We start from the raw sequence: 12,817 nt of genomic DNA, 5'->3' as shown, positions 1-12,817 counted from the left end.
GCTGCACAAAACAAGTCATCTGAGAACTTATGACTTAAGTAGTTTGAATCCCTCAATTTTGAACTACTTGTTTCTTGTTCTCTGCTCTAAATATTTTAGGTGAAACGAACTATTCTGAGACTTAAATACCCAGAAAAGTTGTTTTGGTTTAGGTGTGGATTTTTTGTTTTGCTTTAGAGGATCTAGCTTTCAGGCTTGAAATACTGGATGTCTACAGCGGTAACCTATTTCTCTCAAATATTCATTCAGACTTGAACTGAAAAGACTGGCTGATGAAACCTGACACTTAATGCCTCATTGTGATGAAGAATTACAGATGATTTGAAAGCACATCAACTAAGCAAATAGTTAAAAAGCCAGTGATGCAACTGTCTTTATCTGTATGTAGTATCTGACGTTAGTACTTGTTCCCTTCATCCCTGTTGTCTGAACTCTTAGGCCTTAACAGGTGTTTTATGTATTTGTAAGATGAGCCTGCTTAAAGTTCTATGTAAAATCAGTTTCTATATGAGAGAGTATGAACAGTCTCTACAATTGGTAAAAGTGGGAAAAAAAAAAAAACCCATGGCAATTTGATTGCACAGTTCACTGTTGAAAATTATTTTTTATGTGTGATGAGATATCTCTGATTTTAGTCAACTCAGTGGCAGTTTGTAATGGAATGTGAGAATGATTTAAAGATAGTGATCACCTCTTTAGACAGAAAGAAGGTTACTATTCTGTAGAGATGCTGTTCTGGTCATATAACAATTGGAAAAGAGTACATGAGTCAGTTTTCAAGTGTGAAGTGGCGTTACTGCTGTGCAAAATCAAGGACCAAATCTGCCGTGTATAGAAGGGCTTAAATAAACTCCCATGTTTTTGAGACAGATGCAAGGAAAGAACATGTTACTATCTCAAAATCATATTTTATGAAATGGCCAATACTAAAATAACCCTCAGTCCTTTCCCACCGCATAAGCTATTTCATTCTGTCAGTTCTGCTACTGTTTTAACTGTTACAGAAAATAAAAAATCATGAGAAATAAGTGGTAATATCCTAGTAATGAAATAAATTCTTTATGGTCATGAAAGTTGTATTAATTCTTTCAAATGATTTGTAGTGTTAGATACTTACTGCATTACCTGACTGTGTCCTGCTTGATTGACCACCACCATGTGAATGAGTTAGTATGTTCATGTAGAGTACTTGACTGTACGGCTGTGAATATTTTATCTTTCTCAATATGAATCCTGCTGGTCAGTACAAGCATCAAACTGATAACAATATTCTTATAGGAGCTAATTTGTGATTTGGAGATGCCTTCTATTGTATAGGCTTACGTTCTCTTTCCTGAGTATCATCCTTACGCTCTCATCTGTAAGGACTTTTCTGATCCACATAACAATGTATTTTTTGGGAAGCTGGACACACTCTTTTATTCTACCAGCTAAATTTGAGAATGCTACTGTGGCTTGGATTCAAGACAGTTGATATTAATTACTATTTTTCCTTAGTCTTTGTAAAATCTTGTTCCTTCTCCTTAGTTTTTTTTTTTTTTCTTTGGAGTAATTTATCTCTTGATTTTGTTATTGCTGTGCTGCTGTGATCAGCATTTCAACTCTTCTCTCACTTGCCAGAGAACAATGAAACTTTTTTTTTCTGTCTTCTAATGGGAGCTCAAATTACTTACTAGATTTCTGTTGAGCTTTTGAAAGTGGGCTTAGTCTCACCCTGTACCTGCCTGTCTTTTGACCACAAAGTAAGTCTGTGATACAAGTCTGCTTCTCTCTGCTAAAGTGAATGTGTGCTTCTCTCTGCTAAAGTGAATGTGTGCTTCTCTCTGCTAAAGTGAATGTGTACTTCTCTGTGTATTCATGTATGTATATATTTTTGTATATATACACACAGACGTATTAATTTTTGTATATATGCACACACGTATTATTTAGACATGTATGCGTGTACATAAATTTAGAATCATATAATGTTTTGGATTGGGAGGGACCTTAAAGATCATTTAGTTCCAACCTCCCTGCCATGGGCAGGGGATACCTCCCACTGGATCAGGCTGCTCAAGGCTCCATCCAGCCTGGCCTGGAACACTTCCTATGAATTGACACAGTTAGGAATTTAAGGAGTCTTTCTCCTCAAATCCTTTTTTTTATTTTCTCACTTTCGGATGATTTCTGACTTAAATGCCAGTATATGGGCATATCCAGTGAGAGGAGGCAGAACTCACTGTTGAAACTAGCGAGGCAGTATATGTTGTGGAAACAGTAGATGATAGGAGTGACGTTTTGCTCTTGCCTTTTGTATACCATTCATAACTTCCAAAACAGATGATGTCTTTTACCTCATCTTTTGGCATTTTCCAACGTTAAGGCTAATATTCCATTTCCACGTTGGTAGTAAAAAACCCTTCTTTGAGCTAATGAATTCTAGAAAATGGTAGTTCATAAAATCCTGCAGAAGGGTTTAAATTTAGACTTTGAGATGTTTCTAATTTATCACTTAGCCTTAAAGAGGAATCTGAGTTGGAGTAATCTTTCCTGTTGAGGCTTTTGAGTTGTTAAATTCCAAGACTTTTCCTTATTGGTAGGTTTGAGAGCAGCTCAAAAGCTTTCTGCACTGCACCCAGTTTAGCTGTCATGCTTGGATGAGTCTTTAGTTCTGCCTTTTCCCCTTTTTAGGTCAGTTTCTGTGATAAGGGCTCTTTGTGGAGTTGTTAGAGATCTTTGTAAAGGGTGCACAGTTGGTGACCTCTTCTCTGAGGGACTGCAGATGAATGGGCTATGAGCAGACTTTAGCCTCTATTCTCTTCTTGCTAGGCCTTAATATCCAGGAGGCTTCCCACTCTTTTAGAATGAGATTAACTCCTGTGTGCCTGTGTAGTGTGAAATTGCCTTCCAGCTTGTTGCTTGTGAGTGCAGAATTCCTGGGATGCTTCAGTAAATTGCCCAGCTGTTTCTAAACACCTTTCCCCTCAGTCCTGAAAAACTTGTTTTCCTGTGGACAGGCTTGTGTAATATTAGTTTTGTCTCACAACTGAAGGTTAAGTTCTCCAGGTTTCAGTGACATCTGATACACTGGAAGTCTTGAAGGGTTTGCATACAGGACCTAAATTGTATCTAGAAGGCTCCATTTATACACTTGGTATGAAATTTAGCTGCATAAAGCTGCTTCTCTCCTCCTCACCTTTCTATCTGCCTTTGCTCTGGACTGTACAAATGGGATCCCAACACGAAGGAACGTAGTTTCTCCAGAAGTACAGCCGAACTAATGAAGTGTAGTTCGAAGGGAAAGCAGACCTATGTGCTAGAGGCAGAATTATAGCTGCAAGGTGAAACACCTGAATTGCTGCCTTAAAGCTGTGGGTCTGTGTAGTCTATTATTTTACTAATAGTTCTGTGACGCTGGTTTCCTGAAATAGCATGTTTGAGTGTTAACCTTCATAGACAAAAAAAGCAAGCTTTTATTTTCCATTTGGTTCCTTATTGCAGAACGATGTCTTTCACGGGAAAGTGTACAACATTATACCTTTGTTGAGCAGAGATACAAAGATCTATATTGACTTCTTCAGATAGAAATCTTAGTACTAAAATCTGGCAGAAAGAATTTCAAGGAAGTATAGCGGTCCCTTATCTCCGTGATGATTACTGTTTTTTTCCCCGGTGACGCAGGAGTCTGCCTTTCACACTTCTTGTCTGGTTTGTGATAGGCATTTGTTTCATTATGGGATTGAGCTTTGATTCAGTAATCCAGTGTATTTCAGATGAATGATGATGTTTAGGTCTGGAAAACTTGGAAGATGTTATTGGCAGTTGTTGGTGTGAATTTCGTACTATGGAGCCTTTAATGTTTAAATATATTTGTAGATATAAAATACTCTCAGAGTTTTTAGACTGTACTAAAACCTTCCAGGTGCTCTGGAGAAAAATTTTGGTTTCTTTTTTGAATAAGAATCTGCAGTTAAACAGTGCTAAATTGTAATATTATGTATACCGTGCGTGTGTCCAGAGCTGCAGAAACTTGTCCGTAAATCCTAATGTTGGGATGGAAGAGAAAATATGCAGAGAGTTATTGAAGGTAGAAGTCATCCGTCAATTGCAGGCTTGTCATAAGGTTATTTAATTAGAGGAGTTAGTAATTTTTTAGACTTCTGGGTATTATTCCATCTGTTTGCATTCAAAGGTGTCCTCCTTGAACGAGGTAGAATGAAATAGTTCCTCTGTGGTTTTTTTTCAGTGGCTCAGTTTCTGAATCTGAATATTAATCTTTTTCCCTTCTTAAAAAGGTTAGAAATTTTAAGTCAGTCTTGCTTTTTGCTTTCCTTTTGTTTTCTTGGAGAACACAGCAATGCTTTTGCATTCTACAGACAGATCCAAGACACAGGAACTTTAATTCCATTGTCTCAACATACCTTCAGTTCTGTTGTACACCTGCAAATAACCTTCTGTTATGGCTGAGAAACTGTGGTGTAATGTGTTGCTTCGTTGCATCGTAACCTTGCAGATCTGATCCAGCAAAATGCTCAACCTGTTAGCTACATTTTTTTTTCCTCGTGTAAGATAGCACTCTTGTATCCTGTTTCTGTGTTGTTTGTTGTAATAATCACCTTGTTCCCGTTACTAATAAACTGCAGGTGTGACAGCAGCTTTGTCTTTACATATACTTAAATTTCTGATAAACGTACCTCCTTCCATCTTGGTTACTTTTTCAGGTTTAAATATTTATGAAACAAAATTAAACTGAGAAGGGGGGAGTTCTAAATGCTTTCTCCTTCTGCTCTTTATACTTCAAGATGTGAGCAAAGGCATAGGGGAGGTGTTTTCTTCCATTCTTCCCTTCTGCCCCAGCTGGTTCTTGTATTGTGGGTAGCAGTACAAGAAGCATACTGCTTCTTTCATAAGTAGAGATGGAGAATTGGAAATACCTGGGTTATTGGAATACTTCTGTATAGTTCAGTTATTAGATGCATAGATTATAAGCTGAGTTCTGCTTATTTATTCAATCCTTTGCTTTTCTTTCAATTATTTAACTCCAGCTTTCTAGACTTCCAGAAAATGTAAGACTTGATCATGTGTATAAATATTAAAACAATGCACCATGCCCTTTGCCTTCTGTGTCCTTCCTTTAATTCTGTGGAAAAGCTGCTTTTTTTTTTTTTTTTGTCAGTCTTGGAGTTAAGAGCAAGGAGTGATGGGTTGAATTCAAAGATTAGGGACAGGACTTTGAAATGCAGGCTAATTCATCAGACTCTTCTGATATTGTAGAATTAACAAGGGATGGCATTAAATCATGCCTGAACATTTGTTGGAGTAATTGCCTTCTTTCAAGCAGAAAAATATGTAGTGGTTTTGAGTGATGGGTGGTTTAATGTGACTAAACTTGTAATCCTTTACTTGTAATGGGAACACCCCTTTCAGTGCTTTATTCCCTGCTACCATGGGTGCTGCTTCCCTTGCATGAAATAAATTAGATAACTTAGTGGTTGATCTTGGGGTTTAAAAAAAACTCAGACAGTGAAATAATACATTCATACATCCCTACACCAACCCCACTGCTCACTGTTAAGTCAGTCGAATAAATCTGATCACCTGACCTGCCACACCAGTGTCTTTAAGGGGAGAAGTGGGGGCAGTCCAGCAGCTGAGTGGATATCTAGTGAAGTGTGAACAACTCCTTTCAGCAGCAGCTGGCCTTTAAAGATGCTGGCTTGTGAGAGTAAGCAGCACCAGCTGCATGCTCCTTTGCAAGTCTTTGCAGCAGTTTAAGATTACATTGCCCTTCTCATTTCTTCCACTTGCTGGACTAGTTGTTCCATGGGATCTTCCATCTACTGTAAGTACAATAAACTGGGATTGTTGAACAGGGGTTTAGTCTAATCGTGTTGATTTTTTTAATCACTAGTGTGACCATTATATCTCTTGGATCTGAATTGGAGTTTGTGTACTTCTATTAAGCTACTTGAATGTTCAGATTTCACATCTTGGAAAGCACTCAAGCGAGAAAGTGAATACACACAGTAATTGTCAAACAAGAGCTGTGGACTTTGAAAGAAATGCAGTGGGTAGGTACTGTTTGTGCATCAAGCCATGCCCTGCGTTTTGGAGACCTGTTGCCACTTTTTCTACTGTGTCCCATACCAGAAACTGATCAATTAAAACAACCAACCAAAAAAAATCCAAAATATTCTTTGCAATTGTTATAGAGTTTGGGAAGAGTAGTAGATATGAGATAGGCATACTAGAATTAATGCTGCTACTTGAGTATGTACATCAAACCACTTTTTAACCCATATAAGCCATGATGACAAAATGCTCCCTGGAGGTGGACATACCAATAAGATGCTTTTAACAAGTTGCAAATAGTAAAGTTTTGTGGCATCTTCCTGACTCTTCTTTTTTGCTGTCTAGGTTTTGTTTTTTTTTTTTTTCTTGGCATATGTATAACAGATAAGATCACTCAGTTCCTTTTGATTGATGAAGATTTACGATTAATTTATTCTTGGATTTATTTCCAATCTAACACAACTGAAAGAGCAATGTAAACACTATTCCTGCTGAATGTACACTTACTGTGTAAATTGTGTAACTATGTCTGCACTGACTATTTTGGAATAGAAGGCTGTTTTAAGCATTAACACCCCTATAGAATTAACTATTGAAATAAATGTCTTATTTTGTCTCCATCAAAATTTCCTTTTGGGAACTAAAAGTGAGTGATAATAGACTTAGATGTTGTGTTACATTTAAAGCATCACAAAACATTTGCAATGGTTGCTTATTTCTGTAGCCTGTGGCAGGTAGTGCAGACAAGTGAGATTTTTTTTTTGAGATGTGATAAATCTACCAGGAAATACTAGATACCGTTTCAGACTCCCTGCTGCCATCCGTAGAGATGGTTATTCCTTGTTTTCCAAGTTACTGATGCACTTGAGTTTCCCCTTCCATCAGTCCCAGTACCCTTAAATTTTTCTTGTCCTTTCTACTTGTCCATCTGTTATCTCATCCATTCACCCAACCCAATCCACCCTTACTCATTAATGCAGCCTCCTGAATCATGAGAATTGAGTAGTCTTAGGGGAAAAAAAAAAAATGGAGCCTTTTAATCGCTCCTCTGGAGCGTTTTCGTTTCATTCATACTCTTTCTGGAGTATGAGAATTTCCCCTCCCTTGTGCTGTTTCTGTGGAGAGGTGACAGTCTCCCCAAGGAGTCAGAGTGAGATTTTGGGTTGCTTTCTGGTTCTTGGGCACATGACAGTGGGTGCTGTCCTGCTTGTCTGTGGTAGCCACTGAAGATTTTTGCTTCGTAGGTAGGGCTTCTTTAGGCGTGGTAGACTTGGGTTAACTGATGATGTTGGAAGTAGCCACTGGCAAGATGTGTTCTTATCCACCCACACTTCATCTGAGTTGAATTGTGTGTTACTGCACTGTCTTAACTGTCCTCTCACTCTCAGTCTGACTGTGACTTCAGCTCCAGCAGCTTTTTTCACTGTACAGCTGAAGAAAACGAAGGGTGCTTGTGGATTTTGTGGTGTTTTTTTTCCTTTTTCTTGTGGTATACTAGCTTGCCAACTTTGTAAAGCAAGTTAACACTTAGTTTTCTGTGTTCTTTGTAGGTGATAAGGTTGTCCACTCAGTTAAGGTACTTATTCCCAGAGTGGATGAAATCTCTAGGGGAAGGGAATGTGATTTATTAGAGGTCACCTGGAGCTGGATACTTGAAATCTCTCAGAGCTGTAAAAGTGTTGGAGGTTTTTTTATATACCTTTAGGATCATGTTATATGATGTTAGATGCCTACAGAAGAATTTATCATTTGTGGTTAAGTACTGAAACACAGTTTAAAGCTGCATAGCATTTGTGGCTAATGAGTTAGCCCAGTGTATATTAAACCAACGTGGAGATCTGGGGAATAAATCATGCTGTTGCTTTTAGGTTATCTTCAAATTCTAATCAGTTCCCTAGCATATACTTGAAATGCAAGTCTTTGTATTTAACAGCTTACTCATACTTAAAAGCTTACGGCCAGAATAGTCATATATGCCCTACCTGGGGGTATCTGCTGCGCATTAGCTCCTCAGTTGAATAAGTTTGTTGTGCCCAGAACTCTTAAATTAAGTTGAACAAGAACTTCCAATTGATCCCCTTTGCTGTACAAATAAGTCTTCTGCTGCAAAGCTGGATTGAACCTGCCTCAGAGAATATTTATGCATGTATATGAGAAACTTCAGGTAAAAAATTATTTTTGCCTAATCCATTCTGGGTTTATAAAATGTCATGTTTCATAGTTGTTTCAGTACTTCAGATAGTGCCTGTGAAGCTCCAAGATGTGTACTTTTCCCCAAGTTAAAAGCTAAAATTTACAGATAAGGTAGGATGGTAAGGCATTTAATTTTGCCTGGAGACTACAGCATTTGCAGAATGTTTTGAGTGTACTCACTAAGAGCATAACTAGACATACTTCCTATATTTGGAGCCATCAAAGTATAATCTTGATTACTTTTTGTCCTTGTTTTTTGAGAATTTAAAATTGCCTTCTTGTGTGCATGAAGGGTGTGTGTGTTTGTTTCCCCCTGCTGGAAGCTTCTGTTATTGTTTTGATTATTCAAACATTTTAAAGGAGTGTATCTTTGGCAGCAATTTATTTTAACTGAGTAAAGGAATCAAAATAAAAATTAAATCATCTTTGCTGTAGTAATTTCAGATATTACATTTACCAGAGGTAGCCAAATATCACAAAGTGTGTATGTACATATCTATATTAACTGTTTTTTCTCTTTATTTATGCTTTGCTTCTTGGTGTACCTGGAAATGTCCATTTTAATAACACTAAGCAAGTTGGCAATCAAAAGTCAGTCAGTATTTGTTTATGGGATATTTCCTGCTTGTCTTGTCTGTAAGAAGCAGCATTCCAGGCATTTTCAGGCCATGCTTTTATCTGTTTCATACAAAATATTTTTGCCGATAGGGGAAGATACGGGTGCCCCATAAAAGAATTATATTAAATCGCTAGAGTGCTTGCCTGGCATGTAGGGAAGCTTGGATTCATTTCCTACATCGAGAGACTTGGGAGTCATGTTTTGGAAGACCTCTTGTAAGGCAGCAAGTGAGCACTGGGTCAGAAAGCAAGCCAATGTGCTGGATTCTATCCTCTGCCAAAGGTTTTCCTGGGTTAGGAGGAAATGGCACTTTAGAGCCTACTTAGCTATTCTGTAAGCATCTCGGTGATGTCTAATAAAAAGATTGTAAACTGAATTGCTAGTATGGGGAGGGGAAAGGCAGACACTAAGTGCTAGCAGTAGCAAAGGTCACTGGGCTTTGTCTCAGTGACTTAGGTGGCTGTCTGCTCAAAATTGAGTCCTTTTCTTGGGTAAATAAGCTCTGTGAGGAATCTTCATGCTTGGTTTAGGGATCTGAATTGTAGCAGGCATTAAATTGTTGCAATGCCAAGTGCTGCTCTACATAGCATCAAAGTGCTTCTGTGTATCTGGCCCCAAGTACACGATCAGAACAGCAGTATATGAAGTGCTGAGAGAAGAGTTGTTTGCAGCAAGAGTACCCCTTCCAAAATCATCAACTGATTTGACTGATCTGTGCTGCATGATGCACTGAAGCCTTGTATTAGGCCAGCTGGATCAAATGATGCTCTTTGAAGATGCTGCCAGTATTCAGTTTCCTCTTAGAAAATCATCAGCAGAAGAAAATCTGTCTGCAGTTGGCCCGTGGCCAACATCTTGAAAGCAAATACCGAAACAGATATTAAGCCTTAGCATGTATTTTGTCCCTTGAAGCCACATTTCTCAATTATTCTACGAGTCCCTGCTACCGAGGCAAGCAGAACTTTTTTTTTTTTTTTTTTGTCCTGTATAATTCCCAGCCCTGTATTGTGTGAACTTTGAAAAGTTATGCTGGTATGTGGAGGTGAGCAAAGCAGTTACTTTGACGTATGTCTAGAATAACTGGATGAGTTTAGCCCTTGGGTAGTGTTGTCAGATGTTTTCCATGGAAGTGGCAGCAAGCCAGATGAAGAGACAGTGAACAGCTGTCCAGGTAGCACATGGTGTAGCCATAGCTCCCAACTGTCTCTGGTGCCCCAATGTGGTATATTGTTCAGCATTTGGATTGTCTGAGAGGAATGGCTGGTAGTGGAGGCACAGTCAGCTCCCACTTTTGATGTTTTCAACCACAAGAGCTTTACTGAAGTCTGTGCTGACTTGCTACTTTTAAGGCATGTGGTATCTTAATATTTGTAGTGAATTTACATATTATTAAGTTGTTTCCTTGTTGGTAGGAAGCTGCTGTAGGATAGAAATCTGCTAGAATGAGATCTAAAATATAGCAGTTAAGTGTCAAATCCGTGATACTTGAAACATTAATTTGAAAAAAAGTATTGGAAGGCAGAAATAGGAAAAGTAGTAGTGGTTTTAAGTGTTTTTTTATATAGGAGCAATACCTAGGGACTTGGATCAGTTTAATGTCTTTATTTTTTGTGCCAAGTGAAATAACAATTGACAAAATTCTAATTGCTTTGTGACGCTTGTAAGGAATATAGTATTCAATACAAATATACCAAAACCAGATGGCTAAGTGGTCACTAGTGTAGGTCTGCGTATAATTACAGATTTCTAAACAAAAACGGCACTAGTCTTAAATTTCTTACTGAATGTGATCGTGTCTCGTTGCAGATGTGTAAAAATGCTGTAAAAATGTGTTTGAATGTTGCTTTGCATTTGTACTACCTCTTCCTTCCTTTCCCCATACCAGTCAGAGCCGTTGCAAATGTGGAACTAATCATTTCACAGAACAACTTTTTCAAGTCTAGTTCTTGAAACAGGAGGTTTCATATCGCATCTTCATAATTTCTTGAATTCAGTCTACAGGATGGTCTTAATGGAGTGGGTGAATTGAGGAGGTAAAGAAAAGTGGTGATAGTGAGGTTTGTAAACTGATGTAGGGTTTCTGAGGCATAGGGTTTACTGTATCCTGAAAGAAAGATTGCTACATGTCCATATTAATCAGCCTAAAAATAAATAAATAACCCTACTCCCCATGTTTATTCAGTTAAACCATAATGAATTGTACTTATGGTTTGCAAGGAATGCTTTAATAAAGTAAGTGTATATCACCTTAACTTCTGAGCTTTTGGAATAGCAAAGGTATTTGGATAATTGAATTTTAAAATCACATTTAATTTATATTTGTTCGATACATCTAAACATTAGTACAATACTGTTGTTGGATTTTCCACTGAATGGTCTTGAAAGATTGCAGTTTTTGTTTCTTTGCATGTCATCTAGTACTCAATCAGGAATTAATGGGGAGCGGTGACATGATGTGAAAAATTAATGTATGTCAAATCCCTGCAACTCAGGTGTTGTGGCTGACATGTACTTTTTTTTGATGTTGCTGTATGTGTCCTGGCCTGAGAAAATAACTGCATGAATAATGACCATAAACGTTTTATTCTAGTGGTGCTCCACGTGCATCTAATGTTTGGCTTATGTCTCCACTAGTTGGGCAGCTACCTTTTTATTTTTTAATAAGCTTAAAGTACTTGTCCAGCTGTACTTACAGCATTTACATATTTAGGTTATAACGTTATATTGTCAGCTTTTTTACTATGTCAGAAAATAGTATTTTTAAGTTTTAAGTACTAATAGTTTTAATAGTATTTTAATATAGAAAAGGGCATTAACCTTTTCTTTTCAGTTTTTATTCATTAGATTTACTTTAGTCAGTGCAGCATTGTTATCGTCTACCAAGGAGATTACTCATGAAATGTGAGTGGCTTTTTAAGATCACATTAGAAGCTAGGATTTTTTCACTCCAAACAAGCTGAAAAAACAACTCTAATGTGATGATGACAACATAGGAATGTCATTTGACCATATGATTCATTCATGTAGAGCACCAACCTAACATGCTGGAGCAATTTACAGTCAGACATGTAAAGAAACTGGTTTTATTTATGCCTGTAATTTTTAATGTCTGCTTTCTTCTCCTTTCATGCACTCAAGTTCTCTCTAAAGGATATAACATATTTGCACCAAAGTGGCACGGGTTTCCCACATGGGCTTTCCAGATGCTGTATTGGGTGACAGTGCTTAGAACAGAACATCAGTTTTGGCCGAGTAGATTGTTTTAAAAATAATTAAAATAGACTTATTTTGGAAAAGAAAGATACCACAAAGCCCTAATTTAGACTGTAAGGGTTTGAGGTTAATATTCCGTACTCTCCCATTCCTGTGCTGGTTTATAGGGAGTCCTAGGAGGCAATCTGAAGATCCAGCAATCTGTGATGAAAACTCATCCTGGCAGCTTGGCTCACCTCAGTGTCTGAAGGCTGTACCCAGGTACTTTCCTAGAAGCTTTAAATTTGCAAGAATTCAAAATGGCATTTAGCTATTAGATCTCTACAAAAGGCAAAGTTAGACTTAGTTTGTGTTTATTAAAAAAAACCCAAAACACAACAACAACAAAAAAAGCCCTGAAGTAAAAGAACTTGATGAATAATTATGCTTAATGGCAGGTACTTCTCAGCTAGAAGGATTAATGTGAAAGCAGAGTTTCTCCTAAAAAGTTAAAGGGAAAGGGAAGGAGAGAATGAGGAAACACTCAATAGTTTTTGTTTAATTACAAGAGAGAAATCCCTTCTTCTTTTTCTTTTTTCCCTTGCCTAATAGATGTTTTTCAACTTATGTAGGTATGTCTTTGATTCATTATAGTAATTAGGAACAGTTAAGAGCTTCGTGGAATTTTGCAAGCCTTTACATTCTAACTGGAAAGAATTTTTTCTTCCAGCTTGCGCTTATTAAGGGTTTCCATAGTGT

General features: G+C 37.6%; 1 protein-coding gene across 2 annotated transcripts in view; it reads left to right on the top strand.

Annotated features, from left to right (window-relative positions):
* GALNT2 (polypeptide N-acetylgalactosaminyltransferase 2) overlaps window positions 1-12,817 on the top strand; it is a 94,736-nt gene that overhangs the window by 36,299 nt on the left and 45,620 nt on the right. The window contains exon 1 of one of the 2 annotated variants that reach the window (XM_054062814.1): window positions 5,724-5,824. The exons of the other annotated variant lie outside the window; for it this stretch is intronic. Coding sequence (XP_053918789.1) covers window positions 5,726-5,824 — 99 coding nt within the window. The 5' untranslated portion in view covers window positions 5,724-5,725. Of the gene's footprint in view, window positions 1-5,723; window positions 5,825-12,817 lie in introns of those variants that run through there. 2 annotated transcript variants of the gene reach the window in all.

Source organism: Cuculus canorus, chromosome 3 (genome assembly GCF_017976375.1).
Source record: "Cuculus canorus isolate bCucCan1 chromosome 3, bCucCan1.pri, whole genome shotgun sequence".
Classification (NCBI taxonomy): domain Eukaryota; kingdom Metazoa; phylum Chordata; class Aves; order Cuculiformes; family Cuculidae; genus Cuculus; species Cuculus canorus.
This window is presented reverse-complemented; position numbering and strand designations above follow the sequence as displayed.